The sequence below is a fragment of the Sarcophilus harrisii genome, chromosome 2 (genome assembly GCF_902635505.1).
Source record: "Sarcophilus harrisii chromosome 2, mSarHar1.11, whole genome shotgun sequence".
Taxonomy (NCBI): Eukaryota; Metazoa; Chordata; class Mammalia; order Dasyuromorphia; family Dasyuridae; genus Sarcophilus; species Sarcophilus harrisii.
The window spans coordinates 134,169,034-134,193,942 of NC_045427.1; the positions used below are offsets into that span (position 1 = coordinate 134,169,034).

Genomic DNA, 24,909 nt, shown 5'->3' on the forward strand with positions numbered 1-24,909 from the left:
AAATGACCAAAAAGTCCATACCTGGCGAATCTGCAAAGACTTAGCCAGACATCCCTGTAGAAATGACCCACACCAAGCTGTCGAGAGGCAGAGCAAGGGACCCAAGAGATGGCCAAGGCCTTCCAGGGCCACAAGAACTTACGGAGACATGGGTTCTCTGTGAAGTCTTTCAGGAACTTTTCACATTCTTCCTCCATGTTTCCACTCCCGCGGCAACTGCACCAAGGGGACACCACGATGCTGGTGGGGTTGGAGTCCACATAGTTTGGCGTCATATCAAACCCTGAGAAAACAGAGGAAGGGGGTAGAGAAAGGAAGAGGAAGGTGAAGATGGCAGCTGGTTTTTCTTCTTTTCTCCCTCTCTTCCTGGGACACAAGGACACCATACCTACATGCTGTCAATCAGATCACAATACTAATTTAGATGTCACTGTTTCCATTACCACCAGGAGAAATTGAGGAATAAAGAGTCACTTCCTCCTCACTCATTAAGGAAAAGTCACGAAACCTGATTCTTTAACATCAGGAAGTTTACTTTCTCCTTCACTAGGGCAGTTAGGCGACACAGCTGATAGAAAGTTGGACCTGAAGTCAAGAAGCTCTGAGTTCAAATCTGATCTCAGGTACCAACTGGCAACCTGGGCAACTCCAACTTTGTGTGCAGTTTCCTCATCTGTAAAATAGGGGAAACAATAGAACCTACTCCCAAGGTTGATTGTGAAGATAAAATGAGATATCTGTAAAAAATGTTTAGCATAATTCCTGGCACATATTAGGGCTTAGTAAATACCGGTTTCCTTTCTCTTCCCTTCATTAGCCATCCTTCCTTTCCATCCTTTTCCACATTTCAAGTTCTAACTGTCGATTCCCAATTTCAGTATTCCTTTAAGATCTCTAGATGCCCCAAGGGCAGTCAGCCTACTCTACTACATAGTAAAGCTAGTGCCATCCTAATTCTAAGTGGTTCTCTAGTAAGAAAAGAGTGTTCTCTGACCCCCACTATTAGCCATCATTGTATAAGTTCTTCACAAAGTCAACACACATCCATTGAGTAACCAACTCAACCTACAAATAATTCTAAACCCTGAAAAAACTAGGAAAGGCCAAAGGCCATCTTTATCCCAAGGAACATCAGCAAGGAGCTTACCAATCATTCCCGCATAGGAGCCCAGACATGCCTGGTAGTTGTCCGAAGGGCAGCTGGTCGTTGTCTGGTAGGAGACACGACAATTGGCATGGAAGTCTGCCAGCCGGGACCTATAAGACAAAAAACAGGAAAAAAAACATGACTGTGATTTGATTGATTTTTTTCTTTTGTTTTTTCTTCATCTGGTTCAAAGTAGAAAGTTCTCTTTTCCATACCTTCCAAAGAGTGCAGGATTAGAAAGACAAGAGAAAAAATAAGAAGTAAAGAGAAGTAAAAGGGAATAATTTTATATTGTTTTATACTGTTCAGTGCTTATTCATGTTGGAGTGTAAGTCTGAGGTCCCTGCTAGATTGTAAGCTCCTTGAAAGCAGGAGCCCTGCCTACCTATCTTGTCAGTTTGTCAATAGATATTAATTAGGTGCCTGTCACAGGCCAGCACCATGCTAAGCAATGAGGATACAAAAAGAGGCACAAGACAGCCTGAAAACGGCTTAGAAGTCAGATCTTTCTGACTCTCTATCCACTGTATCCCCTAACTTCAGGAAGAGCTAGAAAAATTGACTTGGGCCTAAGGCAGAGACCCAGGTTCCAGCCTCTTCTCTATTCACCTGAGTGAAATGGGGCAAATAATTTTGAATTTCAGTTTCCCTATTTATAAAATGAGGACAATATGTAAGAATTAAATGAGATAATCCTTCAGAGAAAGCTAGATATCAAGCATTCATATTATTTATTGGTCTCTCTCTGCTTCAATTTTGAACAACAGAATCTAACCTATGTAGAAATTTCTCCTCCTGTTCTAGTATCCCAGGTCTGAATCACCCACCCCAGCTTCCAAAGCCATAGAGTCAGTTTTGAGTAGGAGACCCTATGGGTATAGTTGAAATAATATTAGATTTGAACATAAGAGAACTAAATTAAAATCCTGACACCAACATTGGGGGTCAGTCATCTCCCTTCTCTCAACCTCAATTTTCTCATCTCTAAAATGACAATATGATTCCTAAGGCCCCTTTCTGCTCTGACTCTAGAAAATAAACTCAGCTTCTCATCATTATCACTGAAAACTTGAGGGAGGCAGGAAAGGAAGGAATCCTAACTCAAATGGTTCTCTTTGTGAAGATGGCAATGAAGCTCCAAATGAGAATCAGGGGTAAGACCGGCAACTTTGGTTGGAGGTAGTAGCTTCCTTTCCCCCTTTGAAGGAAACACCATTCGAATGGGCAGGAAAGAAGTAGTCTGGAATTTCACCTGACCTAATCACCCATCCTCCCCACTTCCCACCCTTACCACCACCTAGCTCATGCATCAGCCAGTCTAAAAACCTTGTGAAAAATCTCACGCTTCAGAGTCTGTAAAAATTCTCGGGGAAAAACCTATCTGATTTTTCAGTGCTCAATGTTTTCATGGTCTCAGGGAAATGTCTCTGAGAGAAGCTCTGACTGAAGTTGAAACCCTTCCAGAGATCAGAATCTTCCTTGCTTTCTGCCTCCTTTTCTGACCTTGAGAACATCTTTGCTTGTCCCCATGGCCCTTCAGTCCCTGTGCACATTTGGAGTCAATGCCTCTTCGTCTATTCAGGAATCTATTCAAGCTGTGCCATTCCACGGGTACAAGCATGGGTCTTCTGGGACTAGGGCTATTTGTTGTAATCAATTGTCACAGAACCATGGAATCACAGAATTGGAAAAGTGGAAGAGACCTCAGCAGCCTTCTAGTTTAACATCCTCCCACTCTGCCTGAAGCCTCTTAGGACAGAGAAACTACCACCTCTTACATAAGGCAGCGCTTTCTACTTTTGGACAACACAAATTGGTGGTGATTTCTCCCGACTATAGTCTACATTTACCTCTTTGAAACTTCCACCACTGTTCTCAGGTCTATGGCACAGTAGATAAAGTCTATTAACAGAAAGACTTGAGTTCAAAACTAGCCTCAAACACAGGATGACCTTAGGAAAATCATTTAACACCTGTCTGCCTCAATTATCTAAATTGTTAAATGAAAATAATAATACCCACCTCCCAGAATTGTTGCAATGATCAAGTGAGATAATGTTTGCAAAGTGCTTAGCATAGTGCCTGGCACTTAGGAGATACCTAATAAATGGTAGTCCCTACATGACAATCCTACAAATTCTTGAAAATGGCTATCATATTCCCAGTCTTTTTTTTCCTTGGCTAAACATTCCCAGTTCTTCCAACTGACACGCCTAAGTCAGGAACTTAAGGCCCTATAACATCTTCCGGACACTCTCCAGATTGTTAATTAGTTTCTTAAACAGAGGTATATAGATCTGAACCTAGTACTCCAGATGATGTCTGATGAGGGTAGAGGATGATGGGATGATCACCAATTCCTAGAGGCTACACTCCCCTTAACGTAGCTCAACATCTCATTGGTTTTCTTGGAACCACATCATCCTACTGAGATATTGTGCTTACAATCCAGCAGTTCTTCTCAGATCCTTTTCAGAACAATTCTATCTATGCATCTCTCAGCTTATATTGAAAAATTGTTTTTTTGCACCTAAGGGCAAGACTTTACATAGAACTCTATCAAATTTCATCTTATTAAGGGCTATCAAGCTCCTTTTATATCTTGTCATTTTCTGTGTACTAGTTAGCCTTCTCTCTACCCCTTCCCATCTTTATGTCATCTGTAAATTTGATAAGCATGCCATGTAGGCTTTTAACTCATTAATAAAAGTGCTAAGCAGGACAGTCCCTGGGGTACTCCACTGGAGATATTCTGACATATTGCCACTGAACCACTATTCTTTGCATATGGCCAAATAAAGTAGTCTGAATTTTACCTGATTGTATTATCTCTTCGTGACCCCATTAGGGGTTTTATTGGCAAAGATACTGGACAGATGAGGAAACTGAGGCAAGGGAGTTAATTGACTTGCTTAGTATCTCAGCCCAGATTTAAAGATGAGTCTTCCTGACTCCAGGTCTGGCTCTCCATCCATTGCAGAATCTTTAATGATCCTTTCTAGAATTTCCTCAGGAGGAGGAGAAGGAGAAGGAGAACAAGAATAAGAAGTCTAGATACGTAGCCACCTTTCTCACCCTTACCACTGTAAAGGACGTTCCAAAAGTCTTAGTTAAGTTTTAAGCTTTCATAGCCTTTGGGACAACCTGTATTGTATCTTAGTGGTAGGCTGATGATTTGTTTCCCAAACTCCTCTTTTACTCCTCTTTTTGTCCAGATGATCTATGCCTGGAATATAGTAGATGTTGAAAAATGACCCTAGACCTGTTACCGTTACAAAACAACTTATCTCTCCTTCCTTAAACCAAATATTCTCTATCCTGTTTCCCTCTTGTTCCTACATTTCCTTACATAAGTGTATCCTCTTAATAAATAATGTGACCCAATTCCCTATCACCACTTTTTAAAATCTATACCATTCTGGGGCAGCTAGGTGGCACAGTGTATAGAGCACCAGCCCTGAAGTCAGGAGGACCTGAGTTCAAATTTGAACTCAGACATTTAATACTTCCTGGCTGTGTGACCCTGAGCAAGTCACTTAACCCCAACTGCTTCCGCAAAAAGAAAAAATCTACATACTCATCCAGGGTCAGGGCCCAGTCATGAGTTTCTTCCTAACTAGTTTTCTCAATGATATCTCTTAAGTCAAATTTGTCCCACTGCATTGGGACATTTAGTTCTTCCTATTTGATATCTCCTGTGCTTTGAACATTAGAAACCCCTGCAGTCATGAGTTTCCTCCACTTTCCTTTCTTGGATTTTGTTTCCTATGTCTTTTTGGATGTCTCAAATGTCCTTTTTCCCTATTCTCTATATAACATCTAATCTTTGGGATATATGCAGGTAGTGTTTTCACTTCCCTAACCTTTTTCATTTAAAGCCTTTTTTATTATTATTATATTTGCAAGGCACCTGGCAAATATATTCTTACCAGCCTTTATTAGACATTCTCTATCCATCATCAGGAATCTGTCATTCCTATATTGTAAGCCACAAACCAGAAATCTGAGTAGTCCTATTTTCAGATACCATCTTATTATATTAGCTATTCACTTCTCAAACTAATTTTTCTCTTCTGCAGTTCTTGCTTTTAATTGAGTATCTGTTTTAGATTCCATTTGTCCCCACATGAATCATCAAAAGCCTATCATTATCATCTGTTTTGATAAGTTTCATAAGGTTCTCTGTTATTTCTTGGATACATGACACAGAAAAACAATAGACCTCTCTAGTGTTGCTTCAAGTAAACAAATAACTACCTCAGTATCCTTGAGTACCTTTACAAACTACTTCAACTCTACTCTTCCTTCTTCCTTTATACTTTTGTAAATGCTCCTGATAGCTTACATATATAGCTAATTTAATTAGTGCTTTCTAAAAATTAACTCATTTTTATTCTCACAATAACCCTGGAAGGAAGATTTTATTATCCCCATTTCAAAGATAAGGAAACTGAAGCAGGCAAAGATTAAATGTCTTATCCAGGATCACATAGCTAGGAAATGTCTGAGGCCAGATTTGAATTCAGTAATCCCCTAGTCAAGTCTACTAAGTCACCTATCTGCCTCTAATGAAAGATTGGGTAGTTCTACCAAATCATTCCTGGAAGAACAACAAATCCCTCCTCTCCAGGACATCGGCTACCTCTTTCTTAGGAAGAACATAACTGTACAGATATATTTTCTTCCCATTTCTCCTCTATGTAAAACTCTTCCATTCTCCATCATGCAAACAAGAGTTAAGAGTTCCAACATTTACTTCGGGTTGCTTTTGCCCCAATCAAACCTTGCATTTTTGTTTCCTTCAGGATCCTTCCATTTTCCCTAACAACCTACAATATGGAAAAACAACTTTGGAGTTCCTTCAATATTCTGTAGCAAAGAGATGTCTATCCTTGGACACAGATGATTGTCACTCAGCTACAGCAAAAATATAAACATCACACACTAAATTCCAGGCATTGTGTAATTTTCCCTACTGTTCATAATAGTTGTGATTTTCAGGTTTGTTTTTTAAAACTACTTGTGGATATTTATACCTCTACACTAAGTTTAAATTTTTTTTTGCTTCTGAATAACTTAACAATTCTGAATTGCTTTCTGTTTTCTCAACAACTCTACAAGCCCAGCCTCACTCATCTACCTTTTAGCCTTGTACAAATCTTCTATTTCAACAATTTGGCCACCCACCTACTCACTCAATTAATTTGTTCACCACACTAATCTTTATGTTTATCTTTTCTTACCCTTTCAATTTGCAGACTTTTTGACTTGCCAATTACCTTTCCCTTATCCTTCTTGAATTTACTTCTTCCAAGTTCTAGTCCCCCAGTTTTCTCTTTAATCCTACTTCTTTTTTTTATATCCTCCTTACTTGTCTCTAATGTTGTTTCTTTTACAACCAAGCAGTTGTGTCTGAAGCAGAATCTGAGCCTGGAAATGTTTTTTCAAATTTTCTTCAACTTCTTCCAAATTCTGTCAAATTTCTCCTTCCCAAATTTAACTACTGACTTAGTCACTAGTCCAAACTATTGCAACTCACATTTGTGATTTTCTTCTCATTCAACGTAAGCCCTTCTCTCACTTTGAAAGCCATTTATAACTTAGCTCCTTCCCAACTTTCTAGTTTTCTTGTATCTTAGTCTCCACCATACTCTTACCTGTTCTACAAATAAGATACTCCATTTGTTGATTCCATGAATTTTTTCTGGCTTTCTCCCATGACTCAATTCCACCTTCTGAGTTCCCTGACTTCCTTTAAGTCCCAAATAAAATTGCAACGTTTACAGGAATCCTTTCTTAACCCATCTTAGTGCTTTCCCTCTATTATTATGTCCTATTTACCTTGTATATAGTTTGCTTTACTATTTGTTTGCATATTATCTTCTCTATTAAATTGTTAGTTCCTTGAAGGTAGATTTTTTTTGCCTCTTTTTGAGCTTAGCACATTGTCTAGCATATAGTTAGCACTTAATATAAGTTTATTGACTGATTGACTGCAACTTTATCCCATAAATAACAAAAGCAGAATTGTCCTTCCAGTCATAAACAAACTAAATCCCTAAGCCAGGCTGGTCAGCTAGAGATAGAATAGTGGAAATCATGCTGAACTCAGAGTCAGGAAAACGTGTGTGTGTGTGTGTGTGTGTGTGTGTGTGTGTGTCTCCTCTCTCTCTGTCTTTCTGTCTCTCTCTGTGTGTGTGTCTCTCTCTGTGTGTCTCTCTGTCTTTCTTTCTGTGTCTCTGACTCCCTTCCTCTCGGTCTCTTTCTCGGTTGGTCTCTGTGTGTCTCTGTCTCTCTCTCTGTCTCTCCATCTCTCTCTCTCTCTCTCTCTCTCTCTCTCTCTCTCTCTCTCTCTCTCATTTTCCTCACCTATAAAACAGATAATAAAAGTGCCTATCTCACAGAGGATAAAATGAAGTAATATACACAAAGTGCTTTGCAAAACTTAAAGAGCTATATAAATGTCAGCTATCAGTAATAATAATAGTATATAAGGAGATGCAGAACTCAACAAGGACATGTAGATGGTTCATGACAACCTCATACTCATTGCTGCAAAGGGAACTCCCAATGCATGCTTGAGTGAAGGCATGTAAATAACATATTCTTTACATATAACACCCACATTAATTTTCTTCCAGGAAGCCTGGGAAAAAAAAGTCAGATGAAATAAATTCCATCTCCCTTATCACAAAGGAAACCTATATTAGTTTCTATCCCTTCTTTCTAAACCTGAATTATATATTCCATAATCAGACCTCAGAATGGAAGAAAAGCAGTATTTGAGACTTTCTTTCCCCTCTGCAGAACATGCTGGCCTTCTTCCTCAGACAAGTATGACTTTTGTCACAAAAGTAGAAAGTGAGAGATGCAGTATATGCTAGACCAGAATTAGTTTGAACATTGTTTATATGATAGGAAGAATAGTTGTACATTCCTGACCTTTAGAAATCTGAACAGGCTTATAGACATAATAACCAAGAAGAGGCTGATGGTATTTGGAGGCTTAGGAGAAGATTAGCAATGTTTTGATGCTCATTCTTTCAATCCGTTTTACTTAAGAGGAGACGATCCTTGATTACTTAAGAGAGAGATCCCAGCTCTAAGAAGACTCTGGATCATTGTATTGGGAAACACAACTGAGATTCTAAGGAGACCAAGAGAAGAGAGAGGAGACCAAGATAGGAATGAACGATCAAGAACAGAACTGAGAAGAACAAGATCTCCAAAGAGCTAGCCAAATCCCATATTTTATAAAAGGAAAAAGGATGATTTCCTCACCCTTTCTTCAATCTGCACAACCTACCCATTATTCGAAGCTCACATCAAGTCCCATCTCTTCCATGAAATCTTCCTTCACTTTCCCCAATGCTATCGATTTGCTGAGGGCAGGGACTGTTTCTCAACATCGAGCTTAGGTCTTGGTACACAAAGGTACATAATAAATGCTTGTTGATTAATTAGTCTCTCCCTCCTTGTTAAACTTTGTAATCAAATAACACAATGTAGCAATAAATTCTATCATGACTTGTATTATTCTCTAATTGTTTCACTTACAAGGTCTCCTCTCCACAACTTTGAGGTAAACTCCAAACAGGAGAAAACGAGTTCTTTTTTCCTTCTTTTGCATCACCCACAATCTTGGTGGAAGCCCAGATACAGAAAAAACATTTCAAACTTACTTGTGAACCAGCTGATTAATAGGAATGAAATATGATACATCAGAAAAGGATTGCTCAAGCTAAATGATCTGTGTTAATCAGAGGCAATAAAGCACAGTCTGGTTTAATCTTCTCGGGAATAAGCATATTGTCCATCACATTTGGCTTCCATGCTCAGGTTCTGCAAAAGCTAGAAGCCTCCCAGATGCTTTAAATTTTAGCATGACATACCGGAGATCTCTCTTTGCTTCAACATAATTCTCCCTCTAACTGGATTGTCTCTCTGGCCTGCAGCCTCAATTCCAAGCTCTTCCATCAATCTCTTCTCTCGCTCTTGATTATCATTGGTTGTAGCTATTGGTCAAGAGTATTCAAGGGGTAGGAGTAAAAGTTGGAGAGAAAAAACTTTACTTATAAATGAAATCTCCAAGGGATGAAAAACATTTTCCTAAGAACCCTAAAGGAAGGAGAATAAGCCATTTGTAGGATGAAATAAGTAAAGAGAGAGTAAGAAAGGTACTTTGTCATTGCAAAAGCCGTGAGTCAAGCAGCTTGGTACAGAAGAGTGATGAAGACCCCTCAAATGAGATTTCTGATGATTGTTAAATGTTCATTGTGACCCTTTACACCTCAAAAAATCTGCAAATCAGGGCTTGAATTATTGGTTTTTTGTTGTCTAAACTTAAGAAAATAATGGAGAAAATGTTAGCACGTTACACTTAAAGAGTTCATTGAGGTCCATTCTCCCTCTCTCTCACACACATACCTTACAGTTAAGCATTCATGATGTCATTGATCCTCTCTGAGAAGGAAGAATCAAGAATAACAACACCAGCACACACCTAAATGGAAAGACCACTCAAGGCCAAAATCTAATTCATAAAACAGAGCAGTTTGTCTAAAAAATTGGAATTTCGACAAGACTACAAACTCAACATAAGGCAATGGCATGATATGGCAATCCCAAAAAATGTAGTGTAATCTCATAATTTATGAAGAAAGAGAAATTCTAAGAAAAGGGGGGATAATTCAAGATTCCTGCTGTATAAATTTCTGGAATTCTGTATTCAGTTTAGGAGGCAAGTGGATAAGCTGGAGAGCCACATTAAAATGGCAAAGGGACTCAAGGTAATCATTTATGAAGGCCTTTTAGGGAATTAGAAATGTTTAACCTAGAGAAGAAAAGTCTAGGGAGAGGAAGAGGAAAAGGAAAGAAGTTATCAAGGTACTTGAAAAATCTGTCTTGGAAGAGCACCTGGCACACAGTAAGTACTTTATAAATGCTTTTTAAAAAAGATAATTGAAAAATCATTGGATTCCCTGAAAGCTATACAATAATCCCCCAAAAAGAGTTTAAATATCATACTTTAAGAAATTATAAGGCTGCCCAGCTATCTTAGAACCTGAGGGTAGAAGAGAAATTTAAAGAACTCACCAGTTATCTTTTGAAAGAAAGACCAAAATACAAATACTCCTAGAGTTTAATTGAATTGAATTTAACTGAATTGAATTCAATTGATGAAGGGCACTTAATTTTGCCTAACTCCAGAAGATAAAACTAGAAAGCTACAGAGGAAAGGAACAAATTTAGGCTTGATGCTGGGAAAAGACTACCTAACAATTACACTATCTAAAAGTGGAATCAGCTTCTTCTGGAGCTAAAGGCTTCCCCTTCACTGGAAGTTTTCAAATACAGGCTGGATGATCACATAATCTTGGAAGCATCTCTCTGCTATGCTCCCTAATCACTTCTGACAGTGTCCCCATTCTAGAGCAGAACTGATCACCTCCTTCCTGAAATATTCCAATAGCCTACTGGTGGGCTTTCCTAGCTCAAGTCTCTTCCCTCTTCAGCCCTCTCAACCACCAAATTGACCTTCTCAAATGCAGACTTCACCATGTTACTCCCCATTCCCTTCAATAAACTCCTATGGTTCCCTATTACCTCCAGGACTGGTGATCATCAAAGTTCTTCAAAATCTGAATAATTCCTTCCTAGCTTTCTAGTCTACTGTACCCATGTATTGCTCAATCCATTAGTCTGAATTCCTTGAGTCAAAGAATTGTTTTTTGTCTTTAGCCTTTCCTTATCCTATAATCCCTGGCATACAGTAGGTGCTTAATAAATGCTTATTGACTGATTGCCTAATTGACTGCTCAACTTCCTTTCAATTCTGACATTTCATTACTCTTCATTGACTTCTGGCTCCTGATCTGCCACTCAGTTTCTTCAGGGTTCCTCACTTGTCAAACTATAAGGCTTTTCATTTATAAACTCCTTCAGGGCAGGGGAGGTGTCTGATTTGATTTTTGTATTCCTGGTACTTAAGCACAGAGTCTTAAATATAATAAGTGTTTCATAAACATTGAACAGAGTACCTGCCCTATGCTCCCTCATAGAGTTGCAATTAGAATCAAGTGAAATCATCAAAATGAAAGTGTTTTGAAAAAACAAAGAGGGTTATGTAAATGCTAAATAATATTATTTTCATAACCCTGTTTGAAGATGACATTGAAAGGGAGGAAGAGAGGGGGAGGCTGCTGACTGACACTAGTAAGTAAATGTAGAGGAAAATCTTGGGATCAGCTTTGCTTGTGAAACGAACCTCTTAAAGCTATATCTGCCATCCCAGAGGAGTGAGTTTATATGATATGTCCTGTTTCCTCACCGCTTGTCCAGGACTAGAGAATCTGGTAGTACAACTCAAACCCAGAAAATCCATTGCCCACCATCAAAGCCCTCTTCATGACACACTGGAAAGGGAAGCAGAGAAGATCCCACAAGTAACCCGCCCTTGAGCTGGCAAGGGTCCTACACTGCACTAGCTACTCAGCAAGGACTCCCCAGCCACACGACTCCCTTCTTCCTCAGATTGCTGCTTTCTTCCTCCGACAGAAGATCTTATCAGTGCCATGATTTCAGAAAAGGGCATCCTACTCAATGAAAATAGGGGGAAAATTAAGAAAGAACAGAGAGCAGAAAGAATAGGCAAAATAAAAAAGAAATGATGAAGCCTTCTGTTCATTCATTTTCACTACCCTTGAGTCCAAGGCAAACTAGAAAAATAAATGATGGCAGCTGGAAAAACATGAGCTCCAACCACCATGAGCCACTGGGTGACTAGGATTTCTCTCTACATCCCTCCTTAGACATGATAAAGTCCACCATATGGGGTACCTTTTGTCAGAATCAGAGACTGAGTAATATCTGTTTCCTCTGAGGTACATGATAAGTTCCAGGCTCAACTAGGACGCAAGGCTGCTGTACAAATATTCATGGCCTCAGTCTTGGTAGACAGCGTTCTCCAAGGCAAATGTTATTCTTTTCATAATACATGACATGCCAGCTGGTAATCTCTGCACAATCTCTGAGCCAGCTGTCACTCTTCACCACAATACGCCATGAGTTAGCCGATTTCTTGGATGTAGTTCTAGCTGCCAAGAATAGACCTTTCCTGGAATGGCCTCACGGTTTCTCAGATTTCTGCCTTTTAGTGTCTCCATAAAAGAGAGCGCGATGGAGCGTGTGTGCGTGCACACACACACACACACACACACATACTCTCACACACTCACACACACACATTCACACACACACTCACACTCACACACCTACACATACACACACACCCACACATACACACACACACTTATGGATATCAATGAGCTTTATTCCTAGGAAACCATCCTATTTTAAATAGGATGACCAAAACCACAGAATCTCAGACTTAAAAGAGACTTCTGAAACCATCTGATCCACCCTGTCCCTGAACAGGTATGTCTTCTCTGACAGCATCAGCCAGCCCTAGCTAGAAGAAGGAAAACCCTTCATCTCCAAGGGCAGCCCATCCCACTCATCCACATCCATCCCTGATGAGTGGAAAGCTTTTCCTTACATCAAACAGAAATCTCCTCTGATATCTGTGCCCATTGCTCCTGAATGAAAAGTGGGGATCCCAAGGCCATGAAACTGGCAGCCTTCTAGCCACTCAGCCCAGATTGATGAAAAATTTCCTGAATTTCTTTTAGGTCCAAGAACCTAGACAGAGAAAAGAGTGCTCACTGACAATAAATGAGACCATCCTCCTCCAAGTTTCACTTATGAGCACCTCCCCCATTCAAGGTACTTTTCAAAAGGATTCCAATATAGAAAAAATCAGAATAAGTTAAAGGGAGACTCCTCCTCACAATAATATTAACCAAAGTTGGAAATGTTTCCAAAACAGTTTAGTGGTTTGAAGGTTCTGGGCACCTGTGGTATCAGGAATCCTCAAATTTCATCCCCAGATTTCCACCCACCCCTCTCAAGAGGGAGACAATACAAGTGAATTTTCCCCTTATGGCCATGACTCAAAATCCAAACTTAATTTGACCCAAACACACTCATTCATAGTAATACCCAGAGCCCTTGCTCATCCCAAGCCCTCTTTCCCCTAGGAAAGACTCAGAATTTAGTGATAAAAGATCAAATTGAGTTTTCTCATCACGATTCTCAATACCGATATCCCTATGTTGGGGGCCCAACAGTCTCCTGCTTCTGGGCTCAGTGTAAGCGAAGCCAGGTTTTCTACTTGTCTGGTATTCCTGCTCCTTCTTGTACACAAAGACACCCCTGGGGTCTGAGATCTCAAGCAGTGTGCTTGTCTCACACACCAAACTGACTCCACACATTGGTCCCTGCTTCTGTTCAGTTCAATCACTCTGGCCACAAGGCCAACTGAATTCTCAGGGCCAGCTTCTCCCAGCCACACTTCTCAAACACCAGCATCAGAGGCACTTTGACTCTCACTTAAAGGGCCTGGCTGTAATTAGGTTTTGCAGGCAGCTTCCTTCCACAGTCTAGATTATATAAGCAACCACCACACACACACACCTTTGTACCCTCTGACTCTGGTACTTTTATCTTTAAGACATCCCATCCTATGGGAGGAGAGGCAGGGCCATCTCTGAGGTCTTCTATACAAGAGATAGTCACCCAAAATCATATTTCATCCAAGAATTCCATTTCCCCCCCCCTTTTCTTTTTCTACAGGCTATTTCTTTGGTTCACAACTCGATATGGGGTCTTGTAAATGAACATGAGGGTCACAAAATTATGATTTATTTTCAATAAATCTTTGATTTGTATACATATTTTATATACCTATAAAATTTCCCAAGCAAAAAGGGATTGTGAGTGGAAAAAGATGAAGAAGCTCTGATCTATCTGACCCAGAACTGTGGTCTTTTTTGGTCTTTTAAAAAAAGAATCTAGGATAGCTGAGAGACAAAGTACCACTAACCCAATTACCCCAAAAGCAGCTTCAGCTAGCCAGAAGACTACCAACTACTACATGGTCTCTTTAGGCAATAAGAAGGAACCAGAGCAACAAGCTCCAGAGATCATTTCAGGAATAGTCCAAATACAGCCTGGTACAAACAAGCAGAATATGGGCAAATATTGTGTGCCCAGGAAAAAAAAGATCTCTCAAGAAGCCCAGATTCTTGAGCTTCATAGATAATTTGCAAGAATGAAGGGAGGGAAAGGGGGGATAACTCTAACAGCAGTGGCTTATAATGACTTCCCAGTGATTCCCTCCAAGAACACAAGGGATACCAGAGTGGGAATCAATGCTCCATGGCACTAGGGATGGGGAAAGTGAATTTCACTGATAAGTCTGTTCTGTCTTGCCTTGCAGGCACTGCATTCACCTCTATGTCACCAGGCTCACCTCTCAGACTACCCTTTGCCACCTGCTTCAAGAGATCAGATACCAAAACAATGAGAAGACTGTCTTTCAGTGGAATACCTGCCTTCTAACCAGAGCTATAAATGGAATTTCTATGTCTGGAGTAAGTCCACAGATTGTAGCCAGGATGAATAGCACAAGGGGAATGGGGAACATACATAGCATTGTGGGCAAAAACTTCCCTAAGTCACAAACATGAGGGTACTGCTAGGGAGACTTCCCTGAAGATAAGACAGAGCAGGATGGAGTGTTCCACCTCAGTATTTTCCTATTTTAACTAATTATTCCTCCTAATTAAATGCTAAGCTTTGGGGATTCCCCCCTACATTATTGAAGGACTGCAAGTACTATTAGTATCAGCTAAATTCAATGCCTTCTAAATTCATTACCCTAGGTCAAATCCCCTGTTGCTTTGGCCTAAGTACATCTCTGCTTCTGACACTGAAGGGAAATGCTACTAAGCCTGTTCTCTTCCACTTTTGAGGAAAACTTTCAGATCAAATTCACAGGAGCCAGAATATCATAAATTTAAAAAGACCTGGGCAAAAACCAACTCAATATATCTGGTGCTTAGCACAGTGCTCGGCACATAATAAATGCTAAATAAACATTTGACATGACTTGATAGATCATTCCTACCACCACCTACATTTATTGGTTAAGCATTAAGAACATTTCAAGAATAAAAGTTGTGCACAGGAATTACAGTCAAATCTGGGGGTGGAGAATGGGGAGAGGTCATCCTGGCCTTCAATAATCTAAGTTTACAAGAACAAAAGAAGATTCTCTAGCCCACCACCTAGCAGAGTCTGTATTTGTCCTTCAGGAGCTCTTCCCAGAGAGAGACAAAGTACCAGCCTTACTAACCCACCAGAAAAATGAACCAAAGCCCCCACCATTTCCCATCTCTCTGTCTTTACTGTTGTAATATCACCAAAATGGATTGTGGTAGATTATTTTTTAAAATTTCCAGGTTATCAGTCTTTAAGTTCTACTCAAAGCAAAAGGAGTCTCATGAGTAGAAGTCTTTCTCTGGACCCATCTAACTAAATCACAATCTCCTTCATCCATTATCGCCCTACTTCTCCATTTCCTTCTGTACCTACACAGGTCCTCTTCTGCATTCAGTGAGCACCACAAGAATTTTTGTGGGAATCGAGGAGGAAGCAGAGTCTAAAGACCCCAGCTGACCAGAAGCAATTGATAGGGCACTATCACAAAAACACACACAGAAATCAATAAAGCCAAGTGCGATAAAATCCATCCAAAATCCTTTTAACCCTCAACATTCCTCTATTCCCTTTCTCCTCCCCTCCCACATCTGCACACATGTGCATGTACACCTCCCCAGACAAACATGCATGCCTGTACTCAATGCATATGCTCACAATCCCATTCCCAACTCCTAAACACAGGAATAGGTGTTTTCCTTACTCTGAGCACTGACTTGGAACAAAATGCCATATGGTCTCTCCAAAAACATACCGACATACAGATACTGTTGCTCCCTCCTCCCCCCACCAAACCTTCACCTATGTTCTAAACCTATTATTACCCTGTAAAAAGAGAAAAGAATTAAACGTATGCATCATTTGATTTTAATTGAAGGACTGTTCTATTTCATTGAACTGCTAAGTAAGCTGAACAAGAGATTGTGTTTACATAAGCAAACCCCGAGTCACTATAGACTTGCTGTCACATTAAGTCAATACTTATGAAGGCTCTCTATTTAATTATTCAGTGAGGATTGACTTATTATTGTGTTAAGAGTGTGGTTAGCCTTGAGCGAGGTAGCCAGCCAGCTGAAAGATTTCTTTCAACTTTCTCTGAATGCTGATATGGTCCCTGCCAATGGTTTGAGGTTGCTTTTCTTCTCTATCTCAAAGAAATGTTTTTAAGGTCTGATACCCTTGGGTGGGAATGGCAGGTACTTGTAGAAGCAACAGAAGCAGGTGGGCAGGGATAGAGAAACTAAGCAGGTCAAATTGCACCAGCATCAGTGGGTTTCTGAAATTCTCCAGCTTTACTCTGCCATTTGTCCCACCATCACGGGTGGGCCAGGTGCAAAGGTCCATTTTTCTGAGCCTGCCAATGTTCAGGCTTTTTTTTCTTTCCTCATCAACAATCTGAGAGTCTCCAACTCAATGTCATAGGGCTCTCTTTCAATCAACATTACTATCTCCATTTCCCATCCCTTCCTGCCTCAGGAAAAGTTTCTTTGTCTTCTTGACCTCCCCAAACTCTAATATAGCTTGGCAAATTACTACATGAATGCAGATATATGTTAAGCAGTGGCACAGAGATGAGGTAAGGGTCATGTCAAAAGGATCTAATGTCTTCTCAATTCCTAAGAAAGAAAGGGGAAGAAAAAGAAGGAGGTAAGAGATAATAACTAGCCCTTAGAAAGGATTAAAACTTAAGAATATCTTGAACTTGGGAAGGGAAATACCCTCCACAACCAGAGAGAGAACTATAGAGAATGAATGTGGATCAAAGCATAGTATTTTCACCTTTGTCTGTTTGTTTGCTTTTTCTTTCTCATGGTTCTTTCCCTTTTGATTTTTCTTGCACAACATGACAAATATGGAAACAAATCCTCTCCCCAAAACAGCAAGCAATCTGATATAGGTTACACCTGTGCAATCGTTTTAAACACATTTCCATATTTGGAATATCAAGTCTTACAATAATAAATGCTGAAAACCCTCCACATGTATTTGTAAAAAATAAATACTCTTGAAAAAGAAAAAAGAGAATACCTTGAAAAACAAAGCTGAATCAATTGATGCAGTACATTTTTTTTATCCATAAGGCACAGAAAATAGAGATCAGATGAAATTTTTTTATTTCAAAGTAAAATTATGATGAAATGTTTGCCTAATCAGTCTTATGCTAAAAATTGTACATTGACACATTGACATTTCTGGCAATGGCTAAGATCAGTCAGTGCTTTCATTAGAGCTTTGGCAGGAATCTGTTCAAAGCCCCTAATCTAGAAGCAAGAAATAACCAAAAGCAAAGTTAGAAAGCCTAAATGAGGAACTCCTCCAGAAAAGCGTTCACAACATGTGCAACAAATAGACATAACAGCAATAATAACAAGACATCTCACCATAGCAGTTAGCAGTGAGTGTCAAACAATTAAGAACCTCAGTATCAGCAATTAGGAAAGGCAAGGAGAGTATTCCCATAACCAGAGGAATGAGGGGAACTGAAACTTTTCGCTTTTCTTCCAGTGTCAAATAATAACTATATAATGTGTCAAAGTCCAGGTTGGTCTCCCTCTAAGAAGAATTAGATAAGGGAATTAAAGAAAATGTTTCTCTAAGTTTCTAATTATCAGGAAGGATTAAGCATTCCTTTATTTTTTTTCCACTTAATACTATTTTTCCCAATTACATGTAAAGATAGTTTTCAACATTTACTTTTATGAGATTTTGATTTCCACTTTTTTCTCCCTCTGTTCCCTGCCCCCTCCCCAAGAGGATAAGCAATCTGATATAGATTATATAAGTAAATTACATTAAACATATTTTCAATGATGTTGTGAAAGAAGAATCAGAATAAATGGGGAAAACCACAAGAAAGAAAAAACAAAATGAAAAGCAAAAATAGTATGCTTCAATTTGCATTCAGACTCCACAGTTCTTTTTCTGGATATGGATAGCATTTTCTATCATGTTTTTTTTTTTTTTTTTAATTGTTTTAGATCATCATCTTGCTAAGAAGAGCAAAATCTATCAAAGTTAATCATATCACAATGTTGTTGTGACTGAGTACAATGTTCCCGTGGTTCTGCTCACTTTACTTAGTGTTCATATAAGTCTTTCTAGGCCTTTCTGAACTCAGCCTGTTCATCATTTCTTACAGAACAGTAAGATCCCATAACATTCACACACCATAATTTGTTCAGCCATTCCCCAATTGATATCTTCCCACTGATTTCCAGTTCTTTGCCACCACAAAAAAGCTGCCACAAATATTTTTGTACATATGGATCCTTTTCCCTTTGTTTATGATCTCTTTGGGATACAGACATGATAATGGTCTTGCTAGAACAAAGAGTGAACTATTCCTTTAAAGAAGGGAAAAGGCATTAAAAAGGAAAAACAAAGAAGAAAGAAAATACAAAGACACAAAGGGGATTCTCAACCTGTAAGAGGCTAGATATCTATATGTATGAGGCAGGTAGATGCAATAGAAAGAGCTTAAGGTCTAGAGTCAGCTAGACAAGTTCAAACTTACTCTGTGACCCTGTACAGGTCATTTAAACCTAATAGTACCTTCCTCCCAGAGCTGTTATGAGGACAAAATGAGATCATTGTAAAGTACTTAGCACATGCCCAGCCTAGGAGATGCTCTATAAATGTTAGCTATTATTATTATGCTCCATAGATTGATGATAAGGATCTACAGGCTAGACATCTACTACATTGATTACAAAAAGGAGAGAAGAGTCATGGATGCTGATGACTTCCAAGGGATGCCAAGAAAGCCATTTGAAAAAAATGGTGGTGATTGTCAATGAAGAGAAATAAAAAGCATGAACTAGAACCCATCTAGTCAGAAGGGGGAAATAGCTAAGTTGGGAAAAACTGATCACAAACTGATCGAGTATGACACAATGATGAGAGAGAACTTTAACCATCTTGACATATGCTAAAGCCCTCTGATAAAGGCATAAAATAAATAAAGGAATGATAAGATTTTATAAAAATAATATCAGCATGAGCTAAAATGTCAGCATAAGCTGAGGCTTCAATGAATGCTAAGGATGACAAAAAGAGCTTTTTTCATTCCTAAACTATGCTAGGGACATGGAAAAGATCAAAGAAGGGCCAGGACTGCTATTTGGGGTAGATTAGATGACATTTACAGATATCTGAGATAACTGAGAGGAAGCTTCAGAACTACCTATATTTCTTTTTTTTCCTCCACCAAAGAGAATAATCATCAGACAAGAAAGTCTAGACCAAAAATGGCTCATAGGCCATTAAGACCCAAGGTAAATGATAAAATGGCAAAATATCTAGTTATCCCCAATGAATCCAGACATTTCAGATATGATTACTGAGCTGCTATCATGATCTTTAGAGGGGGAAAACAACCTATGGTAAATGGGAGAAATGCTATAGGATTGAGGAAATGTGGATAATGTCTTAATTTACAAAAATTGGAAGATAAATTCTTCAAAACATAAGGAAAAGATCTTGACATTTATTCCTGGAAAAATTCTAGAATGTGTTATTCAAAAGGTTTTTGTGAGCATTTAGGGAAGAAAGCAGCAATCATTAGGATGGATTCTTTGGTTTATCAGGATTTGAACACAGGTACAAATTCACCATCAGACATTAAATAGATGTTTGGCTCTGGGCAGGTCACTTAACATCTGTTTACCTCAGTTTTCTCAATGCTCAAATCAAAATAATATTCCTATCTACTTCCCAGGGCTGTAATGAAGATCAAATAAGACAATTGCGTAGTTCTTTCAGTCATGTGAGACACTATTTGGGGTTTTCTTGGCAAAGATATCGGAGTTGTTTGTTATTTTCTTCTCCAGCTCATTTTACAAATGAGAAAACTGAGACAAACAGGGTTAGGTAACTTATCAGGATCATACAGTCAAATCAAGTGCTTAATAAATGTGTGTTTCCTTCCTTTCACCCATGAAGAACCCATCATATCAAAATAATATTATTTCCCTTTTGCTCAGGGCTATTTGACTTATAGATCAAAAGAATGTCATAGACTTTGTACAACTAAATTTCAGGTATACATTCAATGAAGTCCCTCAGAATTAAGATCTTCTTGGGTGAAAGCTAGAAACATGAACTAGCTAAGTAGATTGGGAACTACTTAAATGACCAGTTGCAAAGAGTGGTGACTAGTGGATGAACCCATTTGGGTAAACATTTTCCTTTAATGGTTTACATGAAAGCATAGATGGCTCACATCAATTTTATGAATAACATAAAATTGGAAAAGGTCCAATTGAAACAAAGATCTTGCCAGTCAACTATGGGCCAAACCTAGTAAAATTAAATACAATAAAGATAAAGCCAAAATTTTGTATATAGATTTTTTTTTTAAATCTACTACCCAAATACAGGTTGCAAGACACATAGATTTGCAATAATTCATGTGACAAAGGATTTTGCATGGACTGCAAGTTCAATAGGAATCAACAGTATAACCAGGCAACTACAATGTAGTACAATGCTGTCTCAGACTGCATTAATAGAAGTATAGTGTCCTAAATAAAGGAGGATTGGTTTTGCCATATTCTGCGCTGGTCAGGCCATAGGTTGAGTGCTGTGCTCAGTTCCTGGCACATAATTTCTGAAGGACATTAACCACCCAGAGCACAACCACCAGGAGAAAGTAACCAATGTAAAGAAAATTTTTCTATATTAGAGCTATCTCAGAATGGAACATTGGATATCTTGGGAGGTATGAGCTCCTTATCACTAGAAATCTAGCAGTCTAAATTGCTGGTGATCTTACATAGGAGATTTCTACCTAAGAACATGTTAGAATAGAAAACATCTAAAACTCCTTTCTAACTGTGAGATTCCATGACTATAATTTCAAGTTAAACCATTTTCTTTTAAATTCCAATATAGGAAAAGCCTATGAGACAGATGAATATTAATACCCTTGTTCAACAACAAAGACTCCACTGTATTTATGGCCCACCCTATATATTTCTAATTTTACCCCCATTCTATGCAGATACCCTACCAACCCCAACTTTTCTTCCTAAAGGACACCCTTTTTAAAAAATACCTCCCCCCAAGCATCAAAATCAGGGAAATAAAATTTGGGTCAAGACCTCAAGCAAACTACACTGTAAGTTAAGTTAAGGAAACATGACAATGATCTGGGGACTTAAATTCTAATCTAACCCAATGCCCACAAAACATGCCCAATCAGTCCCATCTATTTCATCAATCAAGATTCTGTCAGATGATTCACCAAGGAGGTTTCATTATTTTCCAGAAATTGAAATGCCCAAATCAGGCCCCATTAACTAGAAATAATTACTAGCCCTCCTTGAGCTTCACTAAACTCTAATATGTACTTCTGTGATTGGGGTGAGGAGAGAGAAAGTGAATCTAAAGGGTTGGATGGAAAAAAAGCAACTGTCCCCCACAGAATCTCAGTTAAAGGAACTCCAGAGTCCATCTAATCCAGTGGAGGTACATACCTATATGGAATCCCTTCTCTAAATTCCCAAAAGGTTGTTCATCCAAACTTCACTGAAAAATCCCTTGTCAGGAAGAACCCATTACCAAAGCACTGATCTGGAATTCAAGAGACCCTAATTCAGGCATTCTTAACCTTGGTTTTTAAAAATATTTTGATACCTGTATTTTATTTGATACCTGTATTTTAATAAGATTTGTTTCCATTGCAGTCTTCTGTATTGTATTTTATGCATTTAAAAACATTATTCTTAGAAATGATTCACAGCGTTCACCAGACAGACAAAAGGATTCAGGACAAAAAAAAAAAAAGTTAAGAACCTGGGATCTAATTGCTTGAAAGCTTTTCTTTACACGAATAGACAACGCTATTCTCTCTTCTGCTCAAACTCCCCTGTTTGGCTAACTCAGTGGATAAACCCTCAAAAAAGGGGAATTCTTCTTGAAATGAATCAAGAAAAAGAGAGGCTAAAAGGGCAGTAGAGAAAACAAATTACAAGGAGGAACCAGGATTTTGAGCATTCAACTGATTTCAAAGAAACCCCAGAGAACCTTTAACTCAAAGTCCCAGTGGGCCCCAGACCACAGCCCACGAGCTCAGAGAGAGCCCAGTTACCCCTGCTCCCAAGCTTACTAACATAAGCACACTGTATAGACACTTTTTTCTTTAAACTACCAAGCAAATATCTGGGCAGTTTTGCCACCGCTCAGAGCCTCTCTCATTATATAGACTAATGAGAACGCTGTACTCCTCAGGAGCAATTTATCAAGGCAGCATCCATTATGAATGACATTTTTCCTGAACTAACAAAGGATGTGAAGCTGGGGAAACTGGTTAAAAGGAAATGTTTAGCTGATTCCAGAAACCGTTCAGAAATTAATTACCCACCCCTTTCCCGGCCCAATGCTGTTCCTCCTCCCCTCCCTTCCACTGTGACTCTGTGCCCTGTCAAATGGGCCTCTCCTCCAGCCCAGGCAGCTAGGCTGGGTAGCAGGGAGATGATGAAAAATTAAGTTTCCCCTCGTCCCTAGCTCCTGTGAATATACTGCCTTTGGAGGATAGGAAATTCTTAAGCGGCAGCATCAGTGAAGCATATAAGACCAGATTATTTGTGGTCCCAACTTGCTGATGCAAGATGAAAAATACAGCAAACTGCAGCTGCTGAAGTCAGCTTTTCTTCTTTTTTCTTCTTTCTTTCCCCTTAGCTGTGCTTAGAGTTTTGCAAAAGGAGATATATAATCCAGACATGCATACATATACATATAAATAGATACTTTTGTGTATATGTCCTATATATATATTTACATGCCTATATAAACACATATTTGTGCATATGTGTATCTGTGTGTGTGTATATATATATACACACAGATACACACATGCATGAATACATGCAGTTAGACCCCATCAGACAAGCTCCAGCACAGAGAATATACTATCTGAATGAGCTCTTCCATTGCTGGTAGCCTCTCCATCCACGCCATAAGCTCACATTCTCCCTTGCTACAATGTCCATAACCAGGGCATCTTCCTGATGTTTTTCTCACACTATCTGGACACAGAGACACGAAGATTCTCTCGTCACACTCCCACAGAGGCACATATCCTGGTTCTGTGTGCATACCCACATCAATCAATCTATCTGTCACTCAGCTTTTACAGCCATCCAGAAGTCACATATCACTTCCTCCAAATTCTACCACAGGTATTTCTATTACACAACAAATCAGGCCTCCCTAACCACCCTCCATTTCCAAGGCCAGCTATTTTGGCCGCCACATTCCCATCTCCTCCTAAATTTACTAATAGGATGGAATGAAACAAGGAAGAACTCTGCAACTCCAAAGCACTATATAAATGTGAGTTATTTTTAACACCAATTATAACACAATTGACATTTTAGAGTAGCTTTTGCAGAGCATTTTAACTGCATTTTCTCAACTGACCGTCACAATAACCCTGCGAGAAAAGTAAAATATTATCATCCCCATTTTATAGATGAGGAAACAGAAGCTGAAAATTTAAATAATTTGACGAGGGTTATACTGCCCATAAGATCTTGTCCCCTTCCTATCTTTCCAGTTTTCTTGTTTTTCCCACTCACCCTTATCCCTGTTCTCTACATTTATCAACACTGGCCTTCATGCTATTCCTTATACATGATTATTCTTAACTCCTGACTCCAGACATCTGCATTAGCTGTGCCCCATATCTGAATGCTCTTTATTTCCATCTCTTTGGCTTCTCTGTCTCAAAGCTCAAGCTCACCTTCTTCAAGAATATTTCCTGGCCCTCCTCTTCCACCCACCTAATTGCTAATATCTTTCCTCTGAGATTACCTTCCATTTTCCTAGTCTATATCTTCCCTCCACTCTGAATCCTTAGCAACCTTGAAGTTTCCATTCTTCTATTCTCTCTTATGGAAAGACTTTCCTCATCTCTCTGGTTGTTACAAAATTTCTCCTTCAAATTATTGTGTCTATACTTAACTATTTATAGTCTGCATCCCTTTATCAGAATATAAGCTTTTTCTTCTTTTTTTTATTATAGCTTTTTATTTACAAGATACGTGTTTATTTGCACATTTTTTCCCTCAATAGAATATGAGCACCCTGCATGCAAGAACTGTAGAAATTTTTTTTAACCTTTCTTTCTATCCTTATCATTTAACTAGAAGCCTGACACACAGTTAGGGCTTCTAAATGTTCATAGACTCAGCTTAATATCAAGTGAGTGTCTGAAGAAGAACTTTAACAGAAGTCTTCCTGGCTCCATTTACAGCTGCCATTGGCCACTGGAGCAATAAGATTCTATCCTGCCTGAGTCCTAGAGTTGCCTCATTTTAAGGTTTTCGTTTGTGTTATTCCTTGTTACATATTCATCACAGAATCTCATAGCTGGAAGTGACTTTAGAATTTCATTGTTGTTCAGTCATGTCTAATTGGATCATGATCCCATTTGAGTTTTGGTCTTTTTTTTTTTTTTTTTTTTTTTTTGGTGAAGATACTACGAGTAGTTTGACATTTCCTTCCCATGACTCCATCCCATGGATGAGGAAACTGAGGCAAAAAGAATTAAGTGACTTGCCAAGAGTCAGCCAATTAATAAGTATCTGAAGCGAGATTTGAACTCATGAAAAAGACTTCTTGATTCTAAGTCTGGCACT

At 39.0% G+C, this 24,909-nt stretch overlaps 1 protein-coding gene across 2 annotated transcripts in view; it reads right to left on the minus strand.

The window, feature by feature from the left end:
- Positions 1-24,909, minus strand: part of GFRA2 (GDNF family receptor alpha 2) — a 104,441-nt gene that overhangs the window by 17,609 nt on the left and 61,923 nt on the right. For both annotated transcript variants that reach the window (XM_003758041.4, XM_031950828.1), the window contains 2 exons: positions 1,148-1,257; positions 143-283 (listed from right to left, as the gene is read on the minus strand). In XM_003758041.4, coding sequence (XP_003758089.1) covers positions 143-283; positions 1,148-1,257 — 251 coding nt within the window. The remainder of the gene's footprint in view (positions 1-142; positions 284-1,147; positions 1,258-24,909) is intronic.